The sequence below is a fragment of the Poecilia reticulata genome, chromosome 5, assembly GCF_904066995.2.
Source record: "Poecilia reticulata chromosome 5, P_reticulata-male-v2, whole genome shotgun sequence".
Classification (NCBI taxonomy): Eukaryota; Metazoa; Chordata; class Actinopteri; order Cyprinodontiformes; family Poeciliidae; genus Poecilia; species Poecilia reticulata.
In genome coordinates this window covers 27,356,555-27,379,790 of record NC_088834.1, presented here as the reverse complement: position 1 = coordinate 27,379,790, position 23,236 = coordinate 27,356,555, and the positions used below count along the sequence as shown (strand labels likewise).

Below are 23,236 nucleotides of genomic sequence, written 5' to 3'. Positions count from 1 at the left end.
GTCTCAGTAGCAACACAACAAACTGGTGCTTAGCAAGCGCTAGCATTACTATGGGTCCATTTTTGGATGATTGACGGAACCGTTCAAAGCTGGCGATGTTGTTTTGCCCTACCGCCTCCACCAGTGCCACCCATCAGCCGGAGATTACCATTTAACTCCTCAACCATCTTTCTATAGCACCCAAATGAAATACAAAGCAGATCCAAGCTGCCAGCCAGTAAGAAGAAGAAACTAATCCATTTTCAAAGGCAAAACCTCTGAAAACTTTTCAGGGTTAGCCTTGCTCATAAGCAGCAGGAATGTGGTGGCTCTGTTTGTTATTAACCACCACAACATTCTCTCACATGCCTCTCATGCATGCACATTAGAGGGGTTACAGCGTTCTATGGCCTGGAGCCTGGATTTGTTTAAGGAAAACGAAATGAGCAGTGCGTCGGAGCCGAGCTGAGCCGAGCCGAGCGCTGGTCAGCACACAGAGGGACACTGAGATAGTCCCGGTGGCCATGTGCCAGGCGAAACAGAAGTGGTATGTCTGGTATTTGACTTGGACAGGGAAAGATGCGGTCTAGATGAGGCCGCAACGACGAGCGCATGACGGGGTCTCTGAATGACTTACTGTTAGGGCTCGTTCTGCACCAGTAACCCAAGCGCAAGGGGGGAAATGATGTGCTCGCCAACATAGCGCACCGTTTTCCCCCCCCATTTGGTAGCGATTTGCTCAAACAGCCGGGCACGGTTCACAGGCGATTGTATGGAAACTCGGGATGTATGGAATGCGCAGATAAGTGAAAAAGAAAACAAGAAAGCAGTCTGGCCCAGATGGTCAAAAGTCAACGCAATCTTGCAAATTCTCACAACAGAAGCATTTGAGAATCTTTACAACCAGCGGTGTGACATATGCTCCGATCGGTATCGCGTTTCCTCAATGGTCTTCTGGTAATACGAGCCTCTAATGATCAAACCTAATCTCAGTAGAAGTTCCTAAATTCATTTTGGGCCACATCAGGATCATGAGTGTCCTCAAAGGGCCAGTTGCGACAGAATCTATTGATAAAACCCATAAATGTCAATAAACAACTGCCTCTGCCTTTTAACTTCAATAAATAAATAATACTGAACTTGAAATTAAAACTTAAAATACAATTTAAGTACACAAGTTACCTAGAAGGTTCTATTTATGAATCCCTCTGGAATCTAAACAGGTGTTGGCTACTTCAAATGAGCCACTTTGACTCTCAGCCGAGCTATATGAAACATGTTGAGAGACCCAAATGTTACATGGCATTTTGAAGAAAAAAAGGACAAATTATAATTATAATTTTAGATAAATACCTAGGATATTTTTGTTATTTTTAACCATCATTTCATTTCTATTTTGAGGTTTTAAAATAAAGAAAAACTAAACTTTTAGATCTATAGTTAGGGTAGGCATTTATCATATTATCATGATTTATTGATATCACAATAAAATCCAGTTAATGTTTTAAAAAAAAAACTGTCTTGTCAGGATTGTTAGTTTTACAATTTTCTTCAGTTTGTTTAGTGAGTGAATCAATAAATATCCATACATTTTAAAATATGATTAGATGAAGTTATTGTGAGAAGCTTAGTGATACAAATCACATTTTTTATGTGACTGCTGTCCTAAAGAGGCATTACAAATGGTTTGTTTTTCCAAGAACAGGATTTGTGTTTGTGGAGCTGTTATTGCCTTTTCATGCAGTCACAGCCAAACCATTACCAAAAACAAGAAGCAATAAATAGTTTCTATAGTCACTTTAAAATTATCGCAATACTACCATGATACATTGGGATAAATCTTTAAGTCCATATTGCCATCCCCAGTCTAAAGAGCCTCTTGTGGAGCCGCAGGTTGTAGAGCCCTGATCTAGAGGGTCACATAAAAACCTGGCGGGGTTTAGTCGCTTACCTCTGAGGGTCTTTGCCGTCCTCTGCCTCGTGTTCGGCGCTGCTTCCATCTCCTTTGGTTCGACCGCCCACTGCCGGGTCCGGCTCGGAGTTGACGCTCTGCTCGGACGGCTCTGGGGCTCTGGGCAACGGGCCGTCGCCGTCCCGCTCGGCCATAGGGGTGCGGCGCCCCTGGCTCCCCACGCTGCCTATGCTCCCGGTGGTGGAGAGGTGGTGGTGCTCCTCCACCGCCCCCCCGGCCTTCCTGGCGTCGCTGCACCGCTTCATGGCCTGCAGCTGGGAGAGGGGCACTATGTCGGCCCCCTGGGGCCGGTGCCAGACCGTGCGGCGCCCTGTAGAGTTGTAGTAGTAGAAGCGGCCGCTGTGGGGGTCAAACAGTTCCCACCACTGGTTGCCGTCTGCCTGGCGGACGGGAACGCCGGTAGGGGGATCCCAGCCGCATTCGCCTGTGGTCAGGTTGACATACATGCGCTCGCGAGAGCGAGGCTCCAGGATCTCCACCCAATCAGAGCTGAGGAGGAACAAATCACAAAATAAAAGAGTTACCAGCTGGTAAAAAAACAAACAACCCCCCTCCCCAATATCCGAGGATGGGACGCGATCCACCTTTAGAGGTCGCAGTCACGCCTGAGCACTAATCAACTGGACAGGCGGTAAACAAGTCACGCCGTTTGGCAGGCTGAGAGGTTCAAAAACACACGTGTCCATATGGCAAGAGCTTTAATTTCTGTGCTCCCCGTAAGCATCCATCTGTGTGAGTGTGAGCTTTCAGTGATGTCATCTCTGAACTGTGGGGGTGTAGAGAGATGGAGTGTGTTCCCCTCAAACCGGGAGACAGGTGGAAATGTCGATGGGAAGCCGGAGCGTGGAGTCGGCGGGGCCTGAACAGACCCACGCGCTCTGGGTGCGCCACAGAAACCACAGAGCTCAACTACAATCAGAGCGGTCTGCAACCGCCAATTCAGCACAATGAAGCCAGGACACAAAAGAAATGCTGGGAGGGAGGAGGCGCAGGAAACAAAAGGAGATATGTAGGGAGGGTGGGAGATAAGTACGCCGCTGAAAAGGTCTGAACCAGTTTATAGTTTTACCATAATTCAGAAAAACCTGAAACCCTGGGACTGACTGTTCCACCATTAGGTCAAAATACAAAACAACTTTGCAGAGAGCACATTTTAAATTGGGCTTTAAAAGTTTCTTCAACAAGTGAAAGTCACAAGAACAATGTCTGAAGCACAACCAGTAAGAATTTTGTGTCCAGTGAAATGACTATGCAGATTTTCAATGATTCTTTAAGAGCTGCATTATAGGTAGAAAAGGAATTCAAATATCTGTTACGCCTCCTGCAATAAGTTTGGAGGCGACGTCTCACTGTGCGAGAAACCAAAAAGAAAAAGAGCATACTTTTTAAAATAACATTAATATCATTAACTTAATAATCCAGAGGTTTTTGAAACGACTCATTTTCAGTTCACCAAAAATATCAACTTATTGCAAAAAACAGTTTGTTTTTTTTAAGTGATTGAGTTGATTTTAGAAAGTACAGGAACGTGCAAAATGTGAAGTTAAGCAATGTTCAAAATACAAAAAACTCAAAATTAATAAATATGCAACTACTACTGAAACAAAACAGGACTCAAAAGCCTCGAATACGATAATCATATAAACATCTGATAAGCATTTATCCAAATAAAAACAAAGTGCATAAAAACATTGTGAGAGCTGTGTATCCAGGCCATGAAACTATTTTCTAGACTCCTTTGATCTAGTTCACTAGTGAAAGCCTTTATATAAAAATTTTTTAAAAGCCAGCTCTATTCATGAGGGAAGAAGGAGAAGTCCTTCACTGAGGCGATGTGTAGGTCACCCCTGGAGGACTGCTTCCAAACACCCAACATATAATCTGCTCTCCTCTCTCACAATGACCACTTGGACGATCCTGGCAGGCCGAGCTCCTTTTCTCTTCCTTTGTGTCCCACCCAGCTCCAGCTAAATATCTCTGGCAGAACGGGCCTGTGGGAATGAACTGGTGTCACTGGAATCTGCTGGATATTTGGCCGCTTTCCCAGTCTCTGGGTGGGAGGAAGAAAACCTCCTCGACTCCTCTATGTCGTTTTGTTTGCAGGCTCGCTGTCCACGCTACCTGTGCTGCTCAGGAGGTGCAAGAAGCTTAGCGTGGATCAGAGTGTGGACCAACAAGCGCACATATGCGCTCCTTGAGCTCGTGCCAAGTCTCCACTTGTGTGCTTGAAACTCGGGCTCAGAAATAGACACAGAAGACAGTGCCAGTCAGCCCTGCCAGATTTACACTCTGGGAACGACAGCTGTTCTCCGTTTTAACGGGAACGCCTTGAGTAATACTGCGGTACCTGTTCCGCCGCGTTTTAAATATGGAGTTGTGTTTAATCGGGTGCCAGATGCAGCCTGGGGCGCTCCCGCTCCCTGATAAAACATCCAGGTAAAGACAGAGCAAACACGGAGGGGAACATAGGAGCCTTACACGCACTGTTTTCCCATGCGGTTCTGGGCTCTCCGCTGGGCAGCCATCTGCTTCATTCCCTCACACCGGCTCTAACCTTCTGACGACTCGATAAGAAAGCTGCATTTTTGTGGCAAGGGGGCACATGAGCGTCAAAGAACAAGCTGCCATTGTTGGGCGTAATGTCTGACGTCCCCCGAACTCAGAGGTCCCACAAAGAGAGCAAACTATTAGAAGATGACTTGCAGACTGATTAGATCCGCAACACTTAATGGCTGGGAAGCCTGGAATATAATAGGCCATTCAAAGCGAAGTCAACAGTCAACATCACATCTCTCCCACACGCACGCATGCACGAACACACACACACGCACACACACACACAACACGCATACCAGAGCCTTTATCCTTTTATTGCTCCCAGTCTCTAAATGAGGCGCTCCCACACTAAGAAGCTCTGCTGCATTCAGCAACATTTAGCTGGGCTAATCACCACTTTCTGCCTAGGGAAAATCTGAATCTATCCGACGAGCAGCAGTAGCAACGTGTTGGTTGAGTTTTGTCCCTTGAATGCCTCAAAAAGCCACTATAATCAAGAGAGGAGGCAGGAAAGCAGGATTCAGGGGGTCAGCAGTCAGGGACGTTACTGACGAGCCGAGTGGCAAAGGCTGCGTCAGTCGCAAAGGCTGGCTCCCTTTGAGTAAATAATCAGCAGCTAGAGCTGAGAGCTAGCCTGCTGGGTTCTGTTGACACGAAAAGATAAGTAGGGAGGCTGGCTAGTGTTCAGGCTGAAATTAATATTGAGAAAAAACTGCAAAGACAAGCAAAAACCTTTAACAAATTGACCTAAAACAGGATTAAATGTTTTTTATATTATAACTAAATTGCTGCATTGATTAACCTCAACGATGTTCCATCCGAGGGGCGATGTACAGTGTAGATTGGTCACCAGTTCATTAACAGGGTTTCACCAACTCAAATGCAAGACTTTTCAAGTTATGAATAAAATTTAAGACTTGTAGTGCGATGGATATGTAAAATAAAAGACGATAAATTTGTGGTAAATTTGCACTTATTTGTGATAAAAAAAGCTAGCCAGCTAGCAAGGGTATATTGGCAGATAGCTACTGGTAGCCTCAATTAAAGGGAATCGCAGAATGCAGTGAAGATGTCTGCGGGTGACTTGAACTTTAGAAACGTTTAATAAAGTCTGAGTATACGAGACTGTCCTGCCGCAACAAAATTTAAGACCTATGGTTAACTTATTTAAAGGACAACTTGCGTTTTTTTTTTTTAATGAATTTAAGTCATTTTAAGGCTTTAATTTTAGATACATGAATCTAGGACTTTTTAACGGTGGTTGGACACCCTGATTAAAGGGCCTCGTACGGCTTTTGCATCAAAGTGGTTCCAGTATTTAACCAGCCAGTTCTTCACCAGTTGCGTTAAAAAAAACAACAAAAAAAACTATTTGCTTTTCCACCACCCGAGAGCCAAGCCAATGCCGTGCCATTACATCACTATAAACGTCTCATCCACTTAGTGATCCTGCCACTGTTTTATGCTGTGTTTTTGTAAAGGATTGTAGTGGTTGGAGAGAATTTAACAAACTGGGAATACCAGCAAACAGATGTCTGTACATCACCAATCAAATTTATGTTTCAAAATCCTAATCAGTTGATCGCTCATCGGTGCCAGAACCGCTGTAAAATCAGAGTTAAGTAACTTTTACGCCAGAATTGATCAACAATTACACATTGTTACAGAAGGGACCTGGTGATGACATTTATGGATTCAGTAGAAAATAATTTGCTGTTTTCTTTTCCTACATAGCACACTGAACCTCTGGAATTCAATGGAAAGAGACATTATTGTATACAGTTAGGAAACCGCTTGTTTTATTGAGATGTTAGATTTTGTTGTTGTGAAAGCGGAATGTTTTTGCAGTTTTTTTCTTTTTAATTTAGAAGATCAAAGGTGAAGCTAAACTCAAAGTGTGGAGCTCGTAAATTTTGAACTGATTAGATTCTCAGGTTTTAAATCTGCTTAAATCAGTATTGGCAGGTCAAAGCTTTACAAAAAAAAGATCAGATAAAAGATTTAGATCAGTAAACCTTCCTCCTGCATACTACCAACTGCAAGAGGAAGCTAGAGAACACAGAAAAAAAAAAATCAACGCTTGGCTGAAAACAACATGCAAAGTTAAAACAAAAATGGTCGTGGCTGAGATTTGAATTTAGGAACATCTTGTTGTGAAACAGCTGAAGTAACAAAAAGTCATTAATATGCTTCATGAACAAGGCAGAACAAAAAAATAGGGAGAGAGAAAAATTGTTTTTGTTGCATAGCGCTTGTAAATAGTACTCTGTATGTAGACTGCACATGACACCATGTAAATTAACCTCGGTTGCCTCAGCGGTAGGCAGTCTGTCTGAGTCGAGAGGCAAACATGAAAGAATAGCTGAGGACTCCACATAATGTGCTTCATGCTGTAAATGTTCATAAATGGCTTGGAATGCAGTCTGCAACCAGCTCACTGAAGTTCAGCTCTGACAGGAATGTTTTTTTTTTCTTATTGATCTAAAATGAACTTGATACGCATGCAGTCCTATGACTGATGAATACAGCACCTGATTTACCTTGAGGGGAAACTCCAGCTGAAGCTCACCGGTTTCTGTTTCACTCCAACGATTGGGAATGGAAATGTTTTTTGTCCGTTCTCTTCTTTCAGAAACTCTCTGAATAAAGAGCTGCTTTAACATTTCGTGTCTCAGAAAACATACCTGCCCAAAAGATAGAAGAGCTAGGAAGAAAGGCAACGTCCATTTTATTCTGGTGTGAAACAAGGGTTTCTATCTCCCAACTGGGTCAAGGAGACGGTTCAGCTGCGTGTTTTTTCTCTCTTTCTTTCCACAGCAGCTAAAAATAAAGCTGGCCAAATTGTAAATCCACCATCAGGACTAAAAGATACAGAGACTAAACACACCTTCCCCAACATCATATCAGTCTCAGCAGCCTTCTGAGAGAGACATAAGACATCTATCAAACAGATTTTTTTTACCATCGGCTCCAAAAATAACTGGGAGTGAGAGCAGTTTCCCAGAGTGAGGGAAACAACAGAACATGGAATCTGCCCCATTGTTCGAAGCAAACGCCAAAGTTTAAATGGCACTTTTCCCAGTAGCTGTAAACATACAGGAATGGACAATGCAGTCTCTGGAAATAGGGCAACGAGTAACCATGTGTCATTGTCCAGTTGTGGGTTTCAAACAAACTTGAATACCAATGAGTTCAACAAGAAGAGAAAGAAATCAAGAAACAGCAGAGAGTTGCGTAGTGAACTCCATTGGTAGCGTTTAATCAGATTATCAAGGAACGGCTGAATTGCAGCTTTCTGCTTCATTGCCACTCTGGCATTTTGCGATGTACGGATAGGACACCTCTGACAAAGTTCAGTGGGGGCTGTTGGAAAGTTCGTGTTTCACACATGACAGTCCAGTAGACTCGGTCTTTGGGGACTAAAATTGCAATATTTGTTACATTTTCCGCTGGTGTGTTTTGCTTTCACACTGAACCATGTCATACAATTCAAACTAAGTGAAAAACCTGTTCCCCTCCTCACCAGTGGTGGCGCTGCAACAATAGCTACTCCAGGAAACAACACAAAAATCATTGAAAGACGACAGGAGCGCAACTTCTTCCTTCGCAAAAAATGTGAATAAAAATGGAGTAGCGTCAGAATTTAGCAGTTGTAGGATTTCTCTTTTGTCTTTGGTAAAAGACCACAAGCCATTTTTCCCGCTAGCGCAAGACACCTGTGTTTGTTTTGGTTGTATTTACCCCAAATGCCTTGGACTGTAGTTCTTTTCATGCTTTGGGAGCGGTCTCCTGTTTGCTTGTGTCCAAATATGCATTCGTACCACCACAGAGTTCATTCCAACTGAACCGAGACCTGGGTTTTTAGGCGGATCAGTCTGCATCAGAGTTCGATTGCGCTTTCACACCTCCCCAAACGAACCAGACTTTCAAAGGAGAACTAGAGTTTGATTGAAGTAAACTAGACTAAGAGAAAAGCATTGAGGCAGTAAGTTACCAGGTTAATCTAGAACCTTCTCCAACAAACAGCCCACTCTGAGCTGTTTCTGATGGACCAAGGCAGGCGGAGCGCTCACACAGGGCTTGCCATTCATCCAGGAAACCTTAGCACCCTGAATCGCCGAGCCCAGCAACAAGTGCTAGGAGTCCACCCTTTACCGGTGTATTTACAGGAGTAGCTGCCTCCTCTTTCTGCTCAGATACAAACTTAAAAATAAGACGGTGCCTCCAGGGAAAGGGAGAAGTGTTAAATCATCTCACCACACGGAGAAAAGCAGCTAACAAATTGTGCAATGCTGAGAAACTACTGGGTTATTTCCCCCAACAAAGCATGCAGAGGCCTGTGAATGAAACACAAGACACGATCTGCCAAAATACAACACTTCTGTTTGGTTATGGATAAAGCATGTACAAAGTCTATTCAGGGTGGCTGCTAAGCAACGCGCTTATCTAAATATTGTAAAGCACGAAGCGTAGATATGGACTGACAACAGAGCGCTTGGCAGCAGTTCCAGTAGCTGTAACTGTAAACCCGACACGCCGCAGGGCCCGGAGCCTCGCTTCTGTTTCGCAGCGTGACGAGGAGGCCCACGAAGCCAAATTGAGGGGCCGCAAAAGCCAGAGCTGCTTCTGCAGGAAAACAGGAAAAAACTGAGATGAGGTGCAAGATGCGTGACCGGGGTCCAACTCACCACCCCAGATGTCCGGAACAATCCGGAGAGAGGGGAGAGTGCACATACCTTACATGACAGAAAAACGTCCTGCACCTGCCGCGCACACATTCTCTGGGGCTTTTGTTTAACACCTCCCATTCCTATCGTGTCAGAGGGAGAAGGGAGCAGGACATCCGCAGCACAGCTTGTATTCAGAAATACTTCTTCAGGCTTTCTGAGGAGCCTTTGAAGAGTTGTTTTCTGTAAATGCTGGTTGCTTTTTAGTCCTGATAGAAAAATCAGAACAGTCCCTTCAGTTATTTAAACTACTGAATGTCACGTTGTATGCAATTGACTTGTAAGGAATTACCTTACTCAAGACAAAAACTGCTGTTTTGGAGCCTTTCAATTTGTTTTTTGTAAATGCAAATGAAAAAGAAAACTGCCTAATCAGCCAATCTCCAGAAGGATTGTTTGTTTTTTTATATGCATGACTTTGTCTAGTTGACTGATTTGTAGGTATGTTTTAAGTTTCCTAAATACCCATTCTTCTGGAAAAGTTAACAATTTCTGGAAAAGCTCAAACAGACTGAAAATAAATGTACAATATATTCAAAGACGGGACTGAAAAGTAGTTTGCTTGATGAGCTAAGCAAACTTGCAGTTCCACTAGATGTTTGCTAATTGCTGCCGTTAGTCTGAAGGAGCTTAGAGGGGAAGTCGCGTGGGAGGATGAAATTATACAGTCAGTATTTACTGATAAAATGACTTATAATGGCAGCTGGTTGTACAAGATTTCATTACACGGTGTCTGGGATTGAACACAAGTGAGCGCCACACTTTTCAGAATCATTTGTAAAACATGTTGAAAACCATTCGTCATTTCATACATCTGCTAGACAGAGTCCAAATTTAATACAACGAAGTTAGTGGTTGTAAAGTGAAGATCTTCAAGTGATATGAAGACTTTTGCAAGGCACTGTAACTCTGCTAGAGACATCTAGGAGGTATTCATCCCCACAGCAATCTACATTAAAGTTAATGTTAGGCTTCAGGCTGTCATTTACCCATCCTGATCTGTCTTTAGCTTAGCGTTTGTTCTATATACCAGACCCACTCAAGCCTGCAGCTTGTCTTGTTTTTTTACTCTTAGTTGTTTTATGTCTGATTCTACAAATCCTCGTCTATTTTCCTAAACACCACACATTACAAGACCCCTTAGATTCTCCACAAAATTTGCCAACAAATACTTTGGATTCCTGAAGAGAAATGATGGCGTGAACTAATCCACCAACTTTCCCTTTGCTTCAAGCCTCCTCCAGCTTCCTCTTTCTGTTCTGTTTGGATCTCCAGCAGTTGTCAATGTCCATTCCTCGTCACTCGCTGGAAAACAAGTTTATGGGGGGGGGAGGATCGTCTTACACTCTTAGCCACGGGAAGCACGCTAGAGCTGCTTTATTTGAGCCAGCAAAGATTGAAGACTGGAAGAGTAAAGACTCAACAGCAAAGAATCTACATGCCTTGCTGAGGGAAACGGGGGTCGGATACGAGCGAGCTATAGGCACCCCCCTGTGCTCTTATCCCTGTGACCGGATTCACTTCCAAACATTGGGATAAGACTAGAAATCTGTTAATAATGGCTGAAACAATGGTCCCAAGACTGCCTTATAATGCGTCATGTGAAATCACACATGGAAAGTGTTCCCTCTCTAAGGACGTTTTATCTGAACAGATAAATGTCATTGCCACTTAGTGGAGAAGAGTGAACAGCCTCCCAGTAACCCTAAAACTGTCTAGTCCAGTTGTCAACTGAGCTGGGCCGATATTTGTTGCTCACAACAGTGACGCACCTAAAGGTTCAACAACCAGACGAACCAGTTTGCTCGCAGCGCTACAGGGCTGGCGCATACAAACTAGTCCAAACATGGGGTTTCTCTCAAACTGATGCAAGGTAAAAAAGAAAAGAAAAAGGAAAACACAAAGAAAAACATAACCTTTTCCAATCCGAGTTGTTCCGCAAAACACTACCCAATTGAAAACAAAGGCGAACTAGATGGTGTGTGATGTGGACACTGATATCACTGAGAAAAATAGGTCAACTTGCTCTGGGTCAGAATGGGATTCTCACAGTATCACAACCTTAACTCTGTGTAATATACCACAGTTCTGCTGGATCACAGTCCTGGTACAAGGAAGAAAATGTATAACATGATCCTATTATTTCAAATTAAACAAGTCAAATTTAAGACTTTTTAAGAACTTTTAATGCCACCCTGAAAGAAATTTAAGACAAAAAAAATCATAAATATAGGGAATGGTTGGGGGATCCTGTTGTACTACAGCCAAGCATCACAAAGCCCCCTGTGGTGCCTAGATTAAATGTGTTTTGCACAGAATGCACCTAGCCTCAAATGTGTTGGCAGCAAATGTGAGCTAGTAGCGAAAACAAACGTCGTTCAGCCAACTGGATCTGCACTTAACGATAGACACAGAAACGTTAGCCAGCTAGTTAGCATGGATGTATTATGGTAGGCTTCATCGTCTCGAGTCACAGAATGCAATGAAGACTCGTGACTCAAACTTTAGCTACCCAACCGACTAGCAGTGTGCAGCAACAGGTGGGGTAGGGGCAGCAACTCTGGTCTCTGGAATATCTTTAAAAGTACTTTAAGCCATCAGAGCAGTATAAGACTTTTGAAACTGCAACTTTTAACCCCTTTTGGACAACTATCTACTGTTGCATTAATTCACTGAACAACCAAAGTATTGTATGTGCATTGCTAATGCCTGTTGATGCACACTCCAAGGATAAATTGGAAACGCTTCGCCACTGGCAGTCAAAGTTTATTTTGCCAATTTGTTACCAAATACCCGTTAGATCTATGTGCTATGTGTTTAAGTTCATAGCAACATCAAATGAATTTAGTGTCTGACAGAAACAACTGTAAATACATAAGGGGTTAAAAATTTGGTATTGGTATACCAACTAGCTTGTGCATAAGAAGCATTTTGTAAAGGGACAAAACATGGTACCTTGTACATAAGAATGTCCCCTGATGACACGTGACCTTATGCATTACAAAGCCTTTGAAATAAACCTTCTTCTGAAGCCTGTGGTGGTGCACAACAAAGCCAACTATTGTCAGATCAACAGGCGGGCACCCATTCAAGGAGGTCTCTGTACCGCCACCACACGAGGAGAGTCCAGCCAATCAGACCTAGGCTAGAGGGAGGAGTCTGGGTCATGTAGGAGAGGTCTGGGGTGACCTCCAATACCAGCTGCCCCAAATTTAAAAACGAGAGACAATTTCCGCCTCTCCTTTGGCACAGACTTAGAATGGGATCCCACAGGGTCACCGAGCCACCTTGGGCAAGGCCAACATTTCCCATACTCTCTTACAACAAACAATTTTACATGGCTTGAGTGAATTCACGTCCAGGAGCCGCCAAACTGCTCAGACCCCGCTGAAGCAAAGTGATTCTCCACGAGTTGTGAAATAAAAGCGCCTAACCCTTTCAACAGCTCCAGGAGAAGGTTTTTGTGGGTCGGTACTTCAAAGTTTCTTCAGATACCCAGCCACAGTATCTGCCAACAAACTGAATGAGGAGAAGCGTTGCTCAGATCTCTCTATGGAGAGTATTGTCAGGTCCGTCGGCCTGCATTCTCCTGCCAGAGCTTTCAGGAACCTCCACCCTTCATCCAGTTCAGCTGAACAGTCGGTGTCTGTCCGAGGTCGCACTCGGCAACAGAATCACTGAACTCTTGGTATAGTCATTCCTGAAATCCCCCGCCTCCCACTGGCTACCTGAAAACATATGGAGACTTTTGAGGTCAGATATGAGGACGGGATCAGCGTTTAGCACAAACACGCCTCTTTCCGTCCAGCACACCAGCTGTCACAAAGCGAACAATGGGGTCACTTGTCCAAACAAGATAAATCCAATTCCTGCTTTATTGTTGTAAGTTTTATTGTATTTCTTTTGCTGGTGATTCAACAATTCAGTTGCAGTAAATAGAAAATCAGAAACACCAATGAAAGCAAACCAAAGTAGAGGCGGAGAGGCCTACTTGATAACTAGATTTCCTAGTACAAAAACAGTACCGCATCATAAAACAAGGGGAGTGAGTGGTAAAATGCTGTGATTTCAAACAATGTTCCATCTTACATACCAAGACTAGTTTTACCAAATTTTACTAAATTAATGCATCTGTTTGAATCGTGAGAGAAAATGTGATCTTTACCATTATACTAATTTTATTTTTTTAATGTAAGGCGGTTCAACTTTTAGCCATTCTTGTGATAGCCATGAATGGATCAAACAATTCAATTTCTTTCTTTAAAAAAAAAAAATTAAATTTTTGAACAATTTTGTTCAAAAACTTCACTTCCACTGAACCATCTCTTGCTAAACAAACACCACATATGCATTTAAGCAAGCTGGTCCCCGTTTGTTTTTCCACCAGCAGCAGTAATTTGTACCATCATTTTAAGAGGAGCCTCACCTTCGCCCCGCTCCCCCAGATGACATGATAAACGACGCCAACGTTGAATCCCGGCGTGGAGCTAGGAGGTTAAAGTGGAGGTCAGTGGGCGGACGAGGAGCCAGGCAGGATACACACGTCTGTTCGTGCTGTCCTCTGGAGGAAGTGAAGACGCCGACCCTCCAGGATTAGAAACGCAGAGCAATCTGGTGAAGATGTTAGCGCTCAGTCTGCCCGGGGCCCGACGGGGAGAGGAGGATTTAAGAGGCCATCGCAGGGGATCAGCATGCAGGGAGAGATTAATATTTCCCAAACAGTGGAAGAGCAGTCCAAAACGTTGTGGCCGTGTTTCGTTCCACTCCCATGTGATTTATACCTTTCACTCAGTTTCTTGACAGCCCACCGGTACAACACGCACCGGCTGCACGGGTTAGAACGAGATGAGTCACCCGTTCAGATGTCTATCTGCATAGTGCAACGAGTTATTATCCGCTTTAATGCGGCCGAGTGATGATCAGCATTTTCCGTGCTGGCTTCGGGTCTGCTGTGCGCAGGTGAGGCGAAGTAGCTCCCGGAGGACGAAAAGTGCGCAACATCAAATGGTTACATGCAGGTGAAGATAAGCGTGTTTGACTATAAACCACCTTAACCTCATTACGGAGTCACTGCTGCAGGTCATGACGAACCAGGGTCAAATTAGAAGGGTGTGTTGGGTTCAACAGAGCTGATCCGCAGATCTGAACAGGATTACAGTCCAGGAAAAAAAAAGACATGAGGAATACTAGGGCTACAGCTAACGATTTTAGTTAATGATTAATCTGTTGATTGTTTTGACGAACAGTCGATTAATCATATTCAAATATTGGTCTGCAGATTTTTAATTTCAGACGTTTTTTATACTGTATTAGAAACACATTAACATATGCAAATAAACCAGTAATTCAACTCATTTTTAAAAATGGAAAAATATTTTGTTGCCTAAAATTAGTAAAATGCTTGACCATCTGAGACAGCGATCAACATATGAGATACTGTTTATCTGTTTTTGGATCAACAGATAATTGGACATTAATAGATTTATCTATTTATTACAGACAAAACTATGCCATGCGAGTTCTGAGTGAAAAATATTTATAGACTAAGTTTTGTTTGTCTTTAAACAGAGATGAGTCAGTTTTGGTTTCATTACTTCTCTGAATATGTTTTACTTTCAGCAATTGGTCTTTTTGAGAGTCTGTATACTCCAGTTAACAATTAATTAATTACTAAATTAGTTGATGGTTATTTCAATAATTGAGTTATCATGAGTAATCCGATTGTTTCAGCTCTAAAACCCCCCCAAAAACATTAAATCCCGGTGACATTTTTAATATTTCAGAAGCACTCAACGTCAAAAACACTTTAAAATGTCCCGTAGAACAGCAAAAAGATTAGTTAATTGTCAGGATGTCTTGTCTTTTCGTCTCTTTGACGACACTTTGTGAGAGGGGGTGTGTAAAGTAAGTTGTTCTCCTTTTGTCTGAAGCGTCTCCTGTAGCCCATCAGGGTAAACACCGAGGTGACGTCCCATTGTGATTCCAGCCATTCATATTAACAAGCCCGTGCAAGGAAGATAAACTCTGCCTTGCGGCGACAACAAATGGATCAGAGTTTATACCATAAAATGATGGGAGATGAACTTAGTAGAAATGGAGAGAAAAAACTTTAAACCGCAGCACCCAGGATGGTGATGGGATCTGCTGCACCCAAGAAGCCATGTTGGCCTGCTGTACCAAACCAGCAGCTTCAGGCTATGCAAACAACATCAATAGCTTTGTTTTTTTTTTTGTTTTTTGGGGGTTTTTTTTAGATTATGTATGTGGAACAGCTGTCAACAAGAGGTCTTTGCGGTCAGATGACATGTAAAAAAAAAAGAAAAAAAAAAAAAGAATCTGCACTAGGTACACATGTACCAGGGATAAAACAAAAATGATTCATCAATTGAGCCACAACAATGCCTACAGAATATGTATACATTCCTTACATCTTTCACATATTTTCACTGAAATTTCATGTGGTAGACCAGCACAAAGCCACACAGATTGTCCAGGAAAAAGGACTATCTTCGTCCTTTTTCCTGGACAATCTTCCTTTTTCATATCTTCTGTTATGAAACGCTTTCATAAACAGAAGATATGAAAAATGAAGTGTGTATTTGTATCAAGTTCCTTTTACACCAACATCCCTAATTAAAATCCAGCACAACTCATCACCTTTGTGCCGTTTAATCTCAATATTGAGGACAACAGTGAACAAACAGCATCGTGAAGACCAGAGAGAACAGCAGACAGGTCAGGGGATAAATAGTGGAGATGTTTAAAGCAGAGTTAGGTTACAAAACAACATCCCAGGATTTAAATAACTACTGAATGGAAATACTAAGTCACAGCTGGCAAACCAGAGAGATATGGCTGCTCCCCACAAACACTTTGGGGTCAGGAGCTTCTATCAGGAAAATCACTTTACATCACACTAAACGACAGTGAACATCTGAGGAGAATGTAGCTGTGGGGGCTGAAATCCAATAAATAAAAAAAAAAACACGGAGTAAAGTTTTAAAGCACATCTGCTCTGAAAAGCAGATGGTGAAGGCATCCAGCAGAATATGAACCCTTATGGCTGAGGCTGAATGAGCCACCAGTGAAAACCGGAGCAACAAATGGGAGACTGTGGAACATTTGCTGGCCTCCTAAACCACAGCAAAGAGGAAAGTTAGTCCAGCAAATTACTGGACGAGATCAAAGCCAATTCAAACGATGTGGCTGCTGGTGGTATATCATTTGAGAGAAGATACATTTCAAGTCACACTGCAGCTACTGCTGTGTTGTAGCTCTTTAAAACTCTTAATTAGCGACTAAGAGCTGCGACTAAGAGCTGCAGACGTTTCAGTGTGAAACCTGTTTCCAACGCTGTTAGCAAACAAAAACAGTTTCAATATGAGTTTTAAAATAATAGTAGCAACAGAACCAGCCAACACATTTGCAAAGAAAGCCAACAAATTATCTAGTTTTCCACTCTTAAAACTTCTCTTGCATTGTCTCTACCCACAAACCGTAAAGTTTTAAATTTATTTGAACTAATTAACCAGTAAGTGGCGCGAGAGCAGTAAGGATGATAGCGAGCAGACACATCTAGCTAAACTTTCTGCGTTTAATTTCGTGTCGCATTCAAAATAAAGTGGGTAAACTTACCTCGTCCCGGCCATTTTTCACATTGTAAACGAAGCGGACGCAATGAAGAAACTCAGCTCTGCTTCGGATGTTAGTTTTTCGGAGCGGTGAGCACAGGACGGTCCTCCCGGCGCTGCCTGCCTGGGTGAATCCGATATGGAGTCTCCGCCTCCCCACGTGAATCATGGGGTTGGGATGGGGGTCACCCGGTCTGCAACCCCCACCGAAGCACTAATACAAACTTCCCAGCCCACATACAACTCCTCCTCCTTTACTCCACACCATCCACCCAATCCCGCTTCACCCCCGGCTGTCCGACGACAAGCCGAAGCGTTTATGACTCATTCAGAAACAGCTTCAAAAGTAGACCGTCCAGCCGGGACAACTGCCTGCCACAATTAAATAGAGCTACGTGTAACCCATTACTGTTAACCAACATAACTTATCAATTTATGAATTACCCAATCTTTTTTTTTATTTTATTAATACCACTTTCTAACCCTTTACTTGCTCTTTTTTGTTTTTGTTTTTGGTTCAGTGGGTGAGAAATAAAGTTGAACCTGTTTCGACTGTCAGGTGTCATTCGGTTCTGTTCCGGTATACTACTGAGATGGAAGACTGATATGGAAGACACCGACTTTCAAACATCTTGTCTCACAGTGTTTAGTTCAACGAAAGTCCACCTGAATTCTGACTCTTAAAGTCGGAGCTAAACAAGCAACCCTGAGTTCAGTATCCAATATGGCCGCTTATGAGCGTTTCCTAAGAGCAAAGAGCAGCAAATCGGTTCAAAATAGCAGCTTTTGTATAGTGTAGTGGGTGGAGTCATCATATATTTGCTGACCATATTGCTTAGTCCAACATTGTCCTTAAAATCTCCAAATACACTCAGTGGTAGTTGTGAGTTTTTTTTTCAAATGACAGGTCTGATTATTGTAAGAGAATTGCTCTTGTGAGGCAACCAGTGACTCCACCTCCTAGCCAATCAGTGACCTACAGTCTTGACACCCTTTCAACCTGACTGAATAAGAAACCCCAGCAGAGAAGTTTGTAAAAAAATAAAATAAAAAAATAAAAAAGAAAGGGGCTGGTGCCATGCAACTGGAAAACTATTAACAGACGCCACGCTGAGTAGGCGCTAATGTAAAAGAGCCATACATTATAGTAATTATTACTACCAGTATAAACTATAAACCACTGGTTTCTTGTATGTACAAAATAGATAATACATTGCAGACTCTTATACCATACACTTCCCGTTTTCCAAATTGCATCCAAAATGCCCTCTTCTCTGATTTGAGCCATTCACCCGACATCCAAAGGTGACTCAAATGCAACATCCGTATATAAAATACTAGTTACTCATCAGAATCTCAGATACTGTTTTTTTAATTGGGCAGTGTGGCTTTCCACCCAGGGCAGCAGTCAGAATGACTCAAAGGAAATAAGTATTGTTAGAAAGTGTGCACAACTGATAACGTTGACAGAGCACGTGCTTCACAGCTCATGATTCAGTGCTGAATCAAGAGGTCATTTAAAATCCGAAATGTTTAGACTGACTACACCTCAGCTGGATAATTTAAGTTTGTAGCACCTTGTCAGTGCTACAAACTGCCCTGATTAGAGTGACAAGTTTACTCATATCTTGGTTTGCCACGTCACATATCGCTTAAGTCTTGGACTCGTGAAAATGTTTAATTGTATTAGAGAACATATTCACCTTAACTAACCATTTTTAATTATGTATTTTATTTTCACAAGCTGTATCTCGCTGCTCTCTGACCTGCAGCACTCTGCAGTAAACACTGCTCGGCGTATTCGCCCAAATGAAGATCTTATCCCGTAGACGAGCAGACAGAGACACCTGCTGGACAAAAACAACATCATGACAATGAAACAATAAAATGCATGCCATTTTTTTTTATTTCAAACAAAACACTTTATTATCCACAATTACTATCGGCTCTATCTAAGTCTATGGAAATGTTTACAAAGAAAAACAAAAAACAAAACATGATCTAATAACAAAAAGCAAGTACTTCACATCAAGTATTATTGAATTGTGTCCCCCCCCCCCTCTGGCACAGAGTAGACCATGTATTGATTATTGTACATCTCATCACAGTGAATCCTTTAAGTGCTTTTCTCATGTAAATAAGGACAAACATACAAATCGTGGGATTTCTGAAGCCGCTTCTTACCATCATTTTGTCAACTCGTATTGTACATTGAGGTCTGCCTCTTAAGTATTATAAAAAAATATTGTAAACATTTATATTAATTGCACAACATACATTCAAATACATACTGTACTGTACAGCAAAGGTTTAATTCCGTGTTGTTATCCAGTAGCACCATGTAGAGCAAGCTAAACAAACTATATAGAAACCTCTAAAGTGTAGTACAAAGGAGTAACATCGAAGTCACTAATGTCACTTTTTTGTTCACTGGTGAAATGTTCTTCTGTTCTAGCTGTGAGGGAGGGAGTGTTCAGTGAAGGCCTATTCCAAGGGTTTTCTGTGAAGGTGGTTGAACGATTGCAAAGGAGAAGTCTGGTCACGTCACATCTCACGGCTGTGAGGGAGATGATTCCTGATAAAAGACATTCATCAGTGTTAAAAATCAACTACACCACAATAGGTTATGGCGAGGAGTTTTTTTTTTTTTTTTTTTTTTTTTTTTACAGTTGGTTGTTAAAAAGTTTACATCACTTCCATGTGCAAACACGTCGGTGCGGTAAATATGTTTGTCCGGGTTCCTCGTCAGCACGAGGCCGTGATGTCACCATGTAACAGCAGAGTCGAAGTGTAGCTCATCGTGTTTCCATCCAGGTCCCCGTTTCCCGACCAAAAGAAAGCAGATTAAAGCGATATTCTGGATGTTATCTACAAGGATTTGCTGTCAAAACCAAACACCAAGCTGACCCGAATGCAAATGATTATGAGATGTTTTCCAATGCAGATAACCTAAGAAGCTTTCTTAGTTTCTTCAGTCTCAGTGTTTCATTCACGCAAAGGCAACAAAGAGCAGCTCTCCCAAAAACTAAACCCGGTTTAGAGATGAATAGTATCTCCGGTTCATGGTTCAGCAAAGTGTGGTCAAGGTCCTTAGGTCTGTATACAGTCTCCATGCTCCGTCCTCTGCTGGACGAGGCTGGTGTGGTTTGGGGCTGCAGCTGGTTACCCAACCCATCCTTCCCAAATCTGTCCTCTGCAAAACCAACAAATAAAGCCGTGTGAGTTAAAAGTGCAACCTGAGGCATCCGATAAATACCGTCGCTCCAGTTCTTTCTACCGCCACTGTGAGAAAAAGCAAAAATAGACGATAGGAGGACTGACAACACAGCATTAGAGAATGTTTTTGTTTTTTTCCCCCTGCGTTGCATGACTGTTATTGACTCAACAAGATGAATGAAGAAAAATGAACCGCAGCCGTTTTTAATGCAGGCTGTTACTGTAAATGAATGAGTACAGAGCTAAAGCAAATGGCAAGCTGCTGGGTCGCCTGAGCGAGCTGAACAAAAACCCGGAGAGAAACGGGGCGACAGGAGCGGAGCTTGTTTGGCTGACTACAAATAGCAGATGGGTCATGACAAACTCACAGCGACTTGGACGAGGGCTTCTTCATTTTTGGCCTCTTTCGACGATGAACTGGCCTGAGGCATGCACAGCATGTACACACGAGCAGGCCAAATGCACGTGCATGGAAACAAACAGGTATAGACGCACACACACGGCGTACGCAGGCGTACGCACGTATTGGCATGCACACGCACACACACACACACACGCACACACACACACACACACACACAAAACAGAGACAAGTCATTAGGGGTTAAAAACAGGACCGGCAGAAACAGCAGAGCAGTGCTTGCATGTTAGCCTGTTTGGTGTTTGTTTGAATCACTAGAAAGGTTTTGGACTATGATAAAACATAGAGGCTTAAAATAAGTTCAGATTATTATTTTTATTGATTCCTCTGACCGCAGACAGTAAGCAGAATCATACAGTGCCTTGCAAAAGATTTTAGAAGCACTTGCTGCCGTTAGTGGGGCCAACCAATAAGGGGCCGTAAGCAGGACTTTATTTGGGTCCCGTCCCCCTTTTTCAGCACCTCTAACAGCGTTTTAATTCAGATGTGTTGGCATCTGGAAAAGGGGGTGGAGCTTAAAGCAATCAGCGATAAGGTAGTTTTATTTTTATAGCACATTTTCAGCAACAAGGCAGTTCAAAGTGATTTAAATGAAGTAGAAGGAATTACAACAAAAACAACAAACCAAAGGAAAGAGCAAAAGAAGCATAAAACTACATATTTAAGGAAGAGCAGTCTGTAATTTATACACTAGTCAGGGGTTTCTCTGGATTCTTGTTCTGATAAGGTTGATCTAAGGTAGCAAGGTGAGTTCCTCTGGATTCTAAGTTTGCTCTAATTCTTGAAAGAATAGGTCCTTTGGAGTGAAGTATAAAACTAAATGTTCCTGTTCTGCAAACTTGTTCCTCTGGATTCTTAGTTTGCTCTAATTCCTTTTCCTGGGATAAGCTGGAAGGAGTTTCTCTGCATAATAATCTAAAAAGTATAATATTGGTCTAAACAGTAAATACTCCACAATTTCTAAAAGTAATGTAAGTCTGTCTGCACTACTAAGAGTTTAAGGATAAGCAGGATGAAACGACAACATTGGGAAGAAATAATTGACCTTATTTGCTGAGACGAGTTTATGGACAAACCCAAACTCAAAGAAACTGTTTTAACTCACAGCATCAGTTGCACTATGAAGATTATACTTCTACACTTTTATAAAGTAAACTTCACAATTCCCTTAACATATAAAAATCTTTGAGTTTATTGATGCCGAAACCAATAAACCAAACTCAATACTGTCAAACTTTATAAACAACGGTTTAGGGGAGGCTCCTGAAGGTCTGGTGGCCCCTAAGTAGAGGCTTAATTCACTTATGGGCCGGGCAGGCTCCGACTGCTGGGTATGGAGAACCTCAGCCTCAAACTGTGGGCTGTCTGTCAGAAAGCAATGCCTGTATTTAGTTCTCTTGTTTGTTATGTGATGTTTCTAACAAACCTCTAAATCCTAAACAGTGTTTACCCTGAGATTTAATCACACACTCTGCTGCCCTCCATCTAGCAATCAGGTGACTTCTGATAGCAGATGGTAGAGTAAGGAGTCTGAATACACACGCCTGCTTCGGTTTCCTTTTTTGCATCATCAGTCACGCCCTACTTTGTGTCTTAACAGGGACAATCTTGATGAACTAATAACATGACAAAAATGTGAAAGTGTTGCTTTTGTGAGGCACTGCAGACGAAGCTTCGCTGTGCAGACAGAATCCTCCCTGATTTCATTTTGCAGCTTTACTTCCATCTGGAGTGTTTGTAGAAGTAATCATAGAGGAAGATATACCTGTATTCACTGAAGTGGCTTCTCTCCTTTCCCCCTGGAAGAAAGTGAATGAGATTAACATTGCTCCGAAATGAGTCGAGAGAGAGAAAGCGACGAATCACGTTCTGGCCCGAGAGGAGTCTTACTCACCCTTCTCCGGGTTGCACTGCTTGTGGCCCTTGCAGCTCCTTAAGCCCATGAGCTGCTGATGCATCGAGTTGAGCGCGTTGCGATCCAGAGTGCTGACAGCATTTATCAGCTGAGGGAACGAGCGAGGACAAAATGTCAACGGCGCTTTGTAAACTCTGGAAAATGTCAGTAAAGCTCTATCCCCGGTGGACAAAGGAATGCACTGCATTTTTTTATAGTTATTATTGTAGAAGTATTTATACCCTCCGCTATGGGTGTGTCTGTGCAAACAAAATACCTGGTAGGGGTCGGTGCTGAGGTCAAAGTATTCCATGAAACCGGTGGCAAATTCACAGAACAGGAAATTGTGTGTGTCATTGATGGTCCTCAGGCACCAGTATGTGTTGTTGTTGGCACTGGTGCACGCACAGAACGGACCCACTACAGGGAGAGGGAGGCCAGAGGGGAAAGGGAGGGGGAGCAGATTTAGAAAACAACTGTTTTTCAGAAAAAGGTCGCCATAATATTGTTTTTTTATCTCGATCTGCCGTGACAAACGGCAGCAGAGGTAGAAAACAAAACTCCATGTTCCAAAAACACTTTCTGAAAAGCCAGTTGTCATCCCTTACTCGTCCAGAAGGGGGCGGTCTGCCAGTGATGGTTGTCGTGGGTGAAGCAGGTCAGACCAGGCATGCTGCAGGTGTCGTTGTTCTGGAGCCTCTTCAGGAATTTGCGCAGTTTTTTTCTGCGCTTTTGCTCCTTCTGCAGCCACTGAGTCTTCTGCTTGGACGGCATTCTGACGGGAACAAAATCTATTAGAGTGATTGAAATATTAAAAAATCATTTAAAAAAGCCTTTACT

The 23,236-nt window shown here is 42.6% G+C and overlaps 2 protein-coding genes across 8 annotated transcripts in view; both read right to left on the bottom strand.

Moving 5' to 3' along the window:
- arhgap46a (Rho GTPase activating protein 46a) overlaps nt 1–17,156 on the bottom strand; it is a 43,453-nt gene extending 26,297 nt beyond the window's left edge. For 2 of the 3 annotated variants that reach the window (XM_008410551.3, XM_008410552.3), the window contains exons 1-2: nt 16,870–17,156; nt 1,931–2,440 (exon numbers count right to left, since the gene is read on the bottom strand). In XM_008410551.3, the coding sequence (XP_008408773.2) occupies nt 1,931–2,440; nt 16,870–16,883 (524 nt within the window). In that variant the 5' untranslated portion in view covers nt 16,884–17,156. Of the gene's footprint in view, nt 1–1,930; nt 2,441–2,535; nt 2,644–16,869 lie in introns of those variants that run through there. The other variant, XM_081607385.1, reaches the window with a different exon arrangement.
- A 1,597-nt stretch (nt 17,157–18,753) lies between these two features.
- Nucleotides 18,754–23,236, bottom strand: part of sulf2a (sulfatase 2a) — a 71,706-nt gene continuing 67,223 nt past the window's right edge. For 4 of the 5 annotated variants that reach the window (XM_008410556.3, XM_081607387.1, XM_008410555.3 and 1 more), the window contains 6 exons: nt 23,005–23,171; nt 22,674–22,816; nt 22,397–22,505; nt 22,268–22,301; nt 20,450–20,503; nt 18,754–20,058 (listed from right to left, as the gene is read on the bottom strand). In XM_008410556.3, coding sequence (XP_008408778.2) covers nt 20,028–20,058; nt 20,450–20,503; nt 22,268–22,301; nt 22,397–22,505; nt 22,674–22,816; nt 23,005–23,171 — 538 coding nt within the window. In that variant the 3' untranslated portion in view covers nt 18,754–20,027. The remainder of the gene's footprint in view (nt 20,059–20,449; nt 20,504–22,267; nt 22,302–22,396; nt 22,506–22,673; nt 22,817–23,004; nt 23,172–23,236) is intronic. The other variant, XM_008410560.3, reaches the window with a different exon arrangement.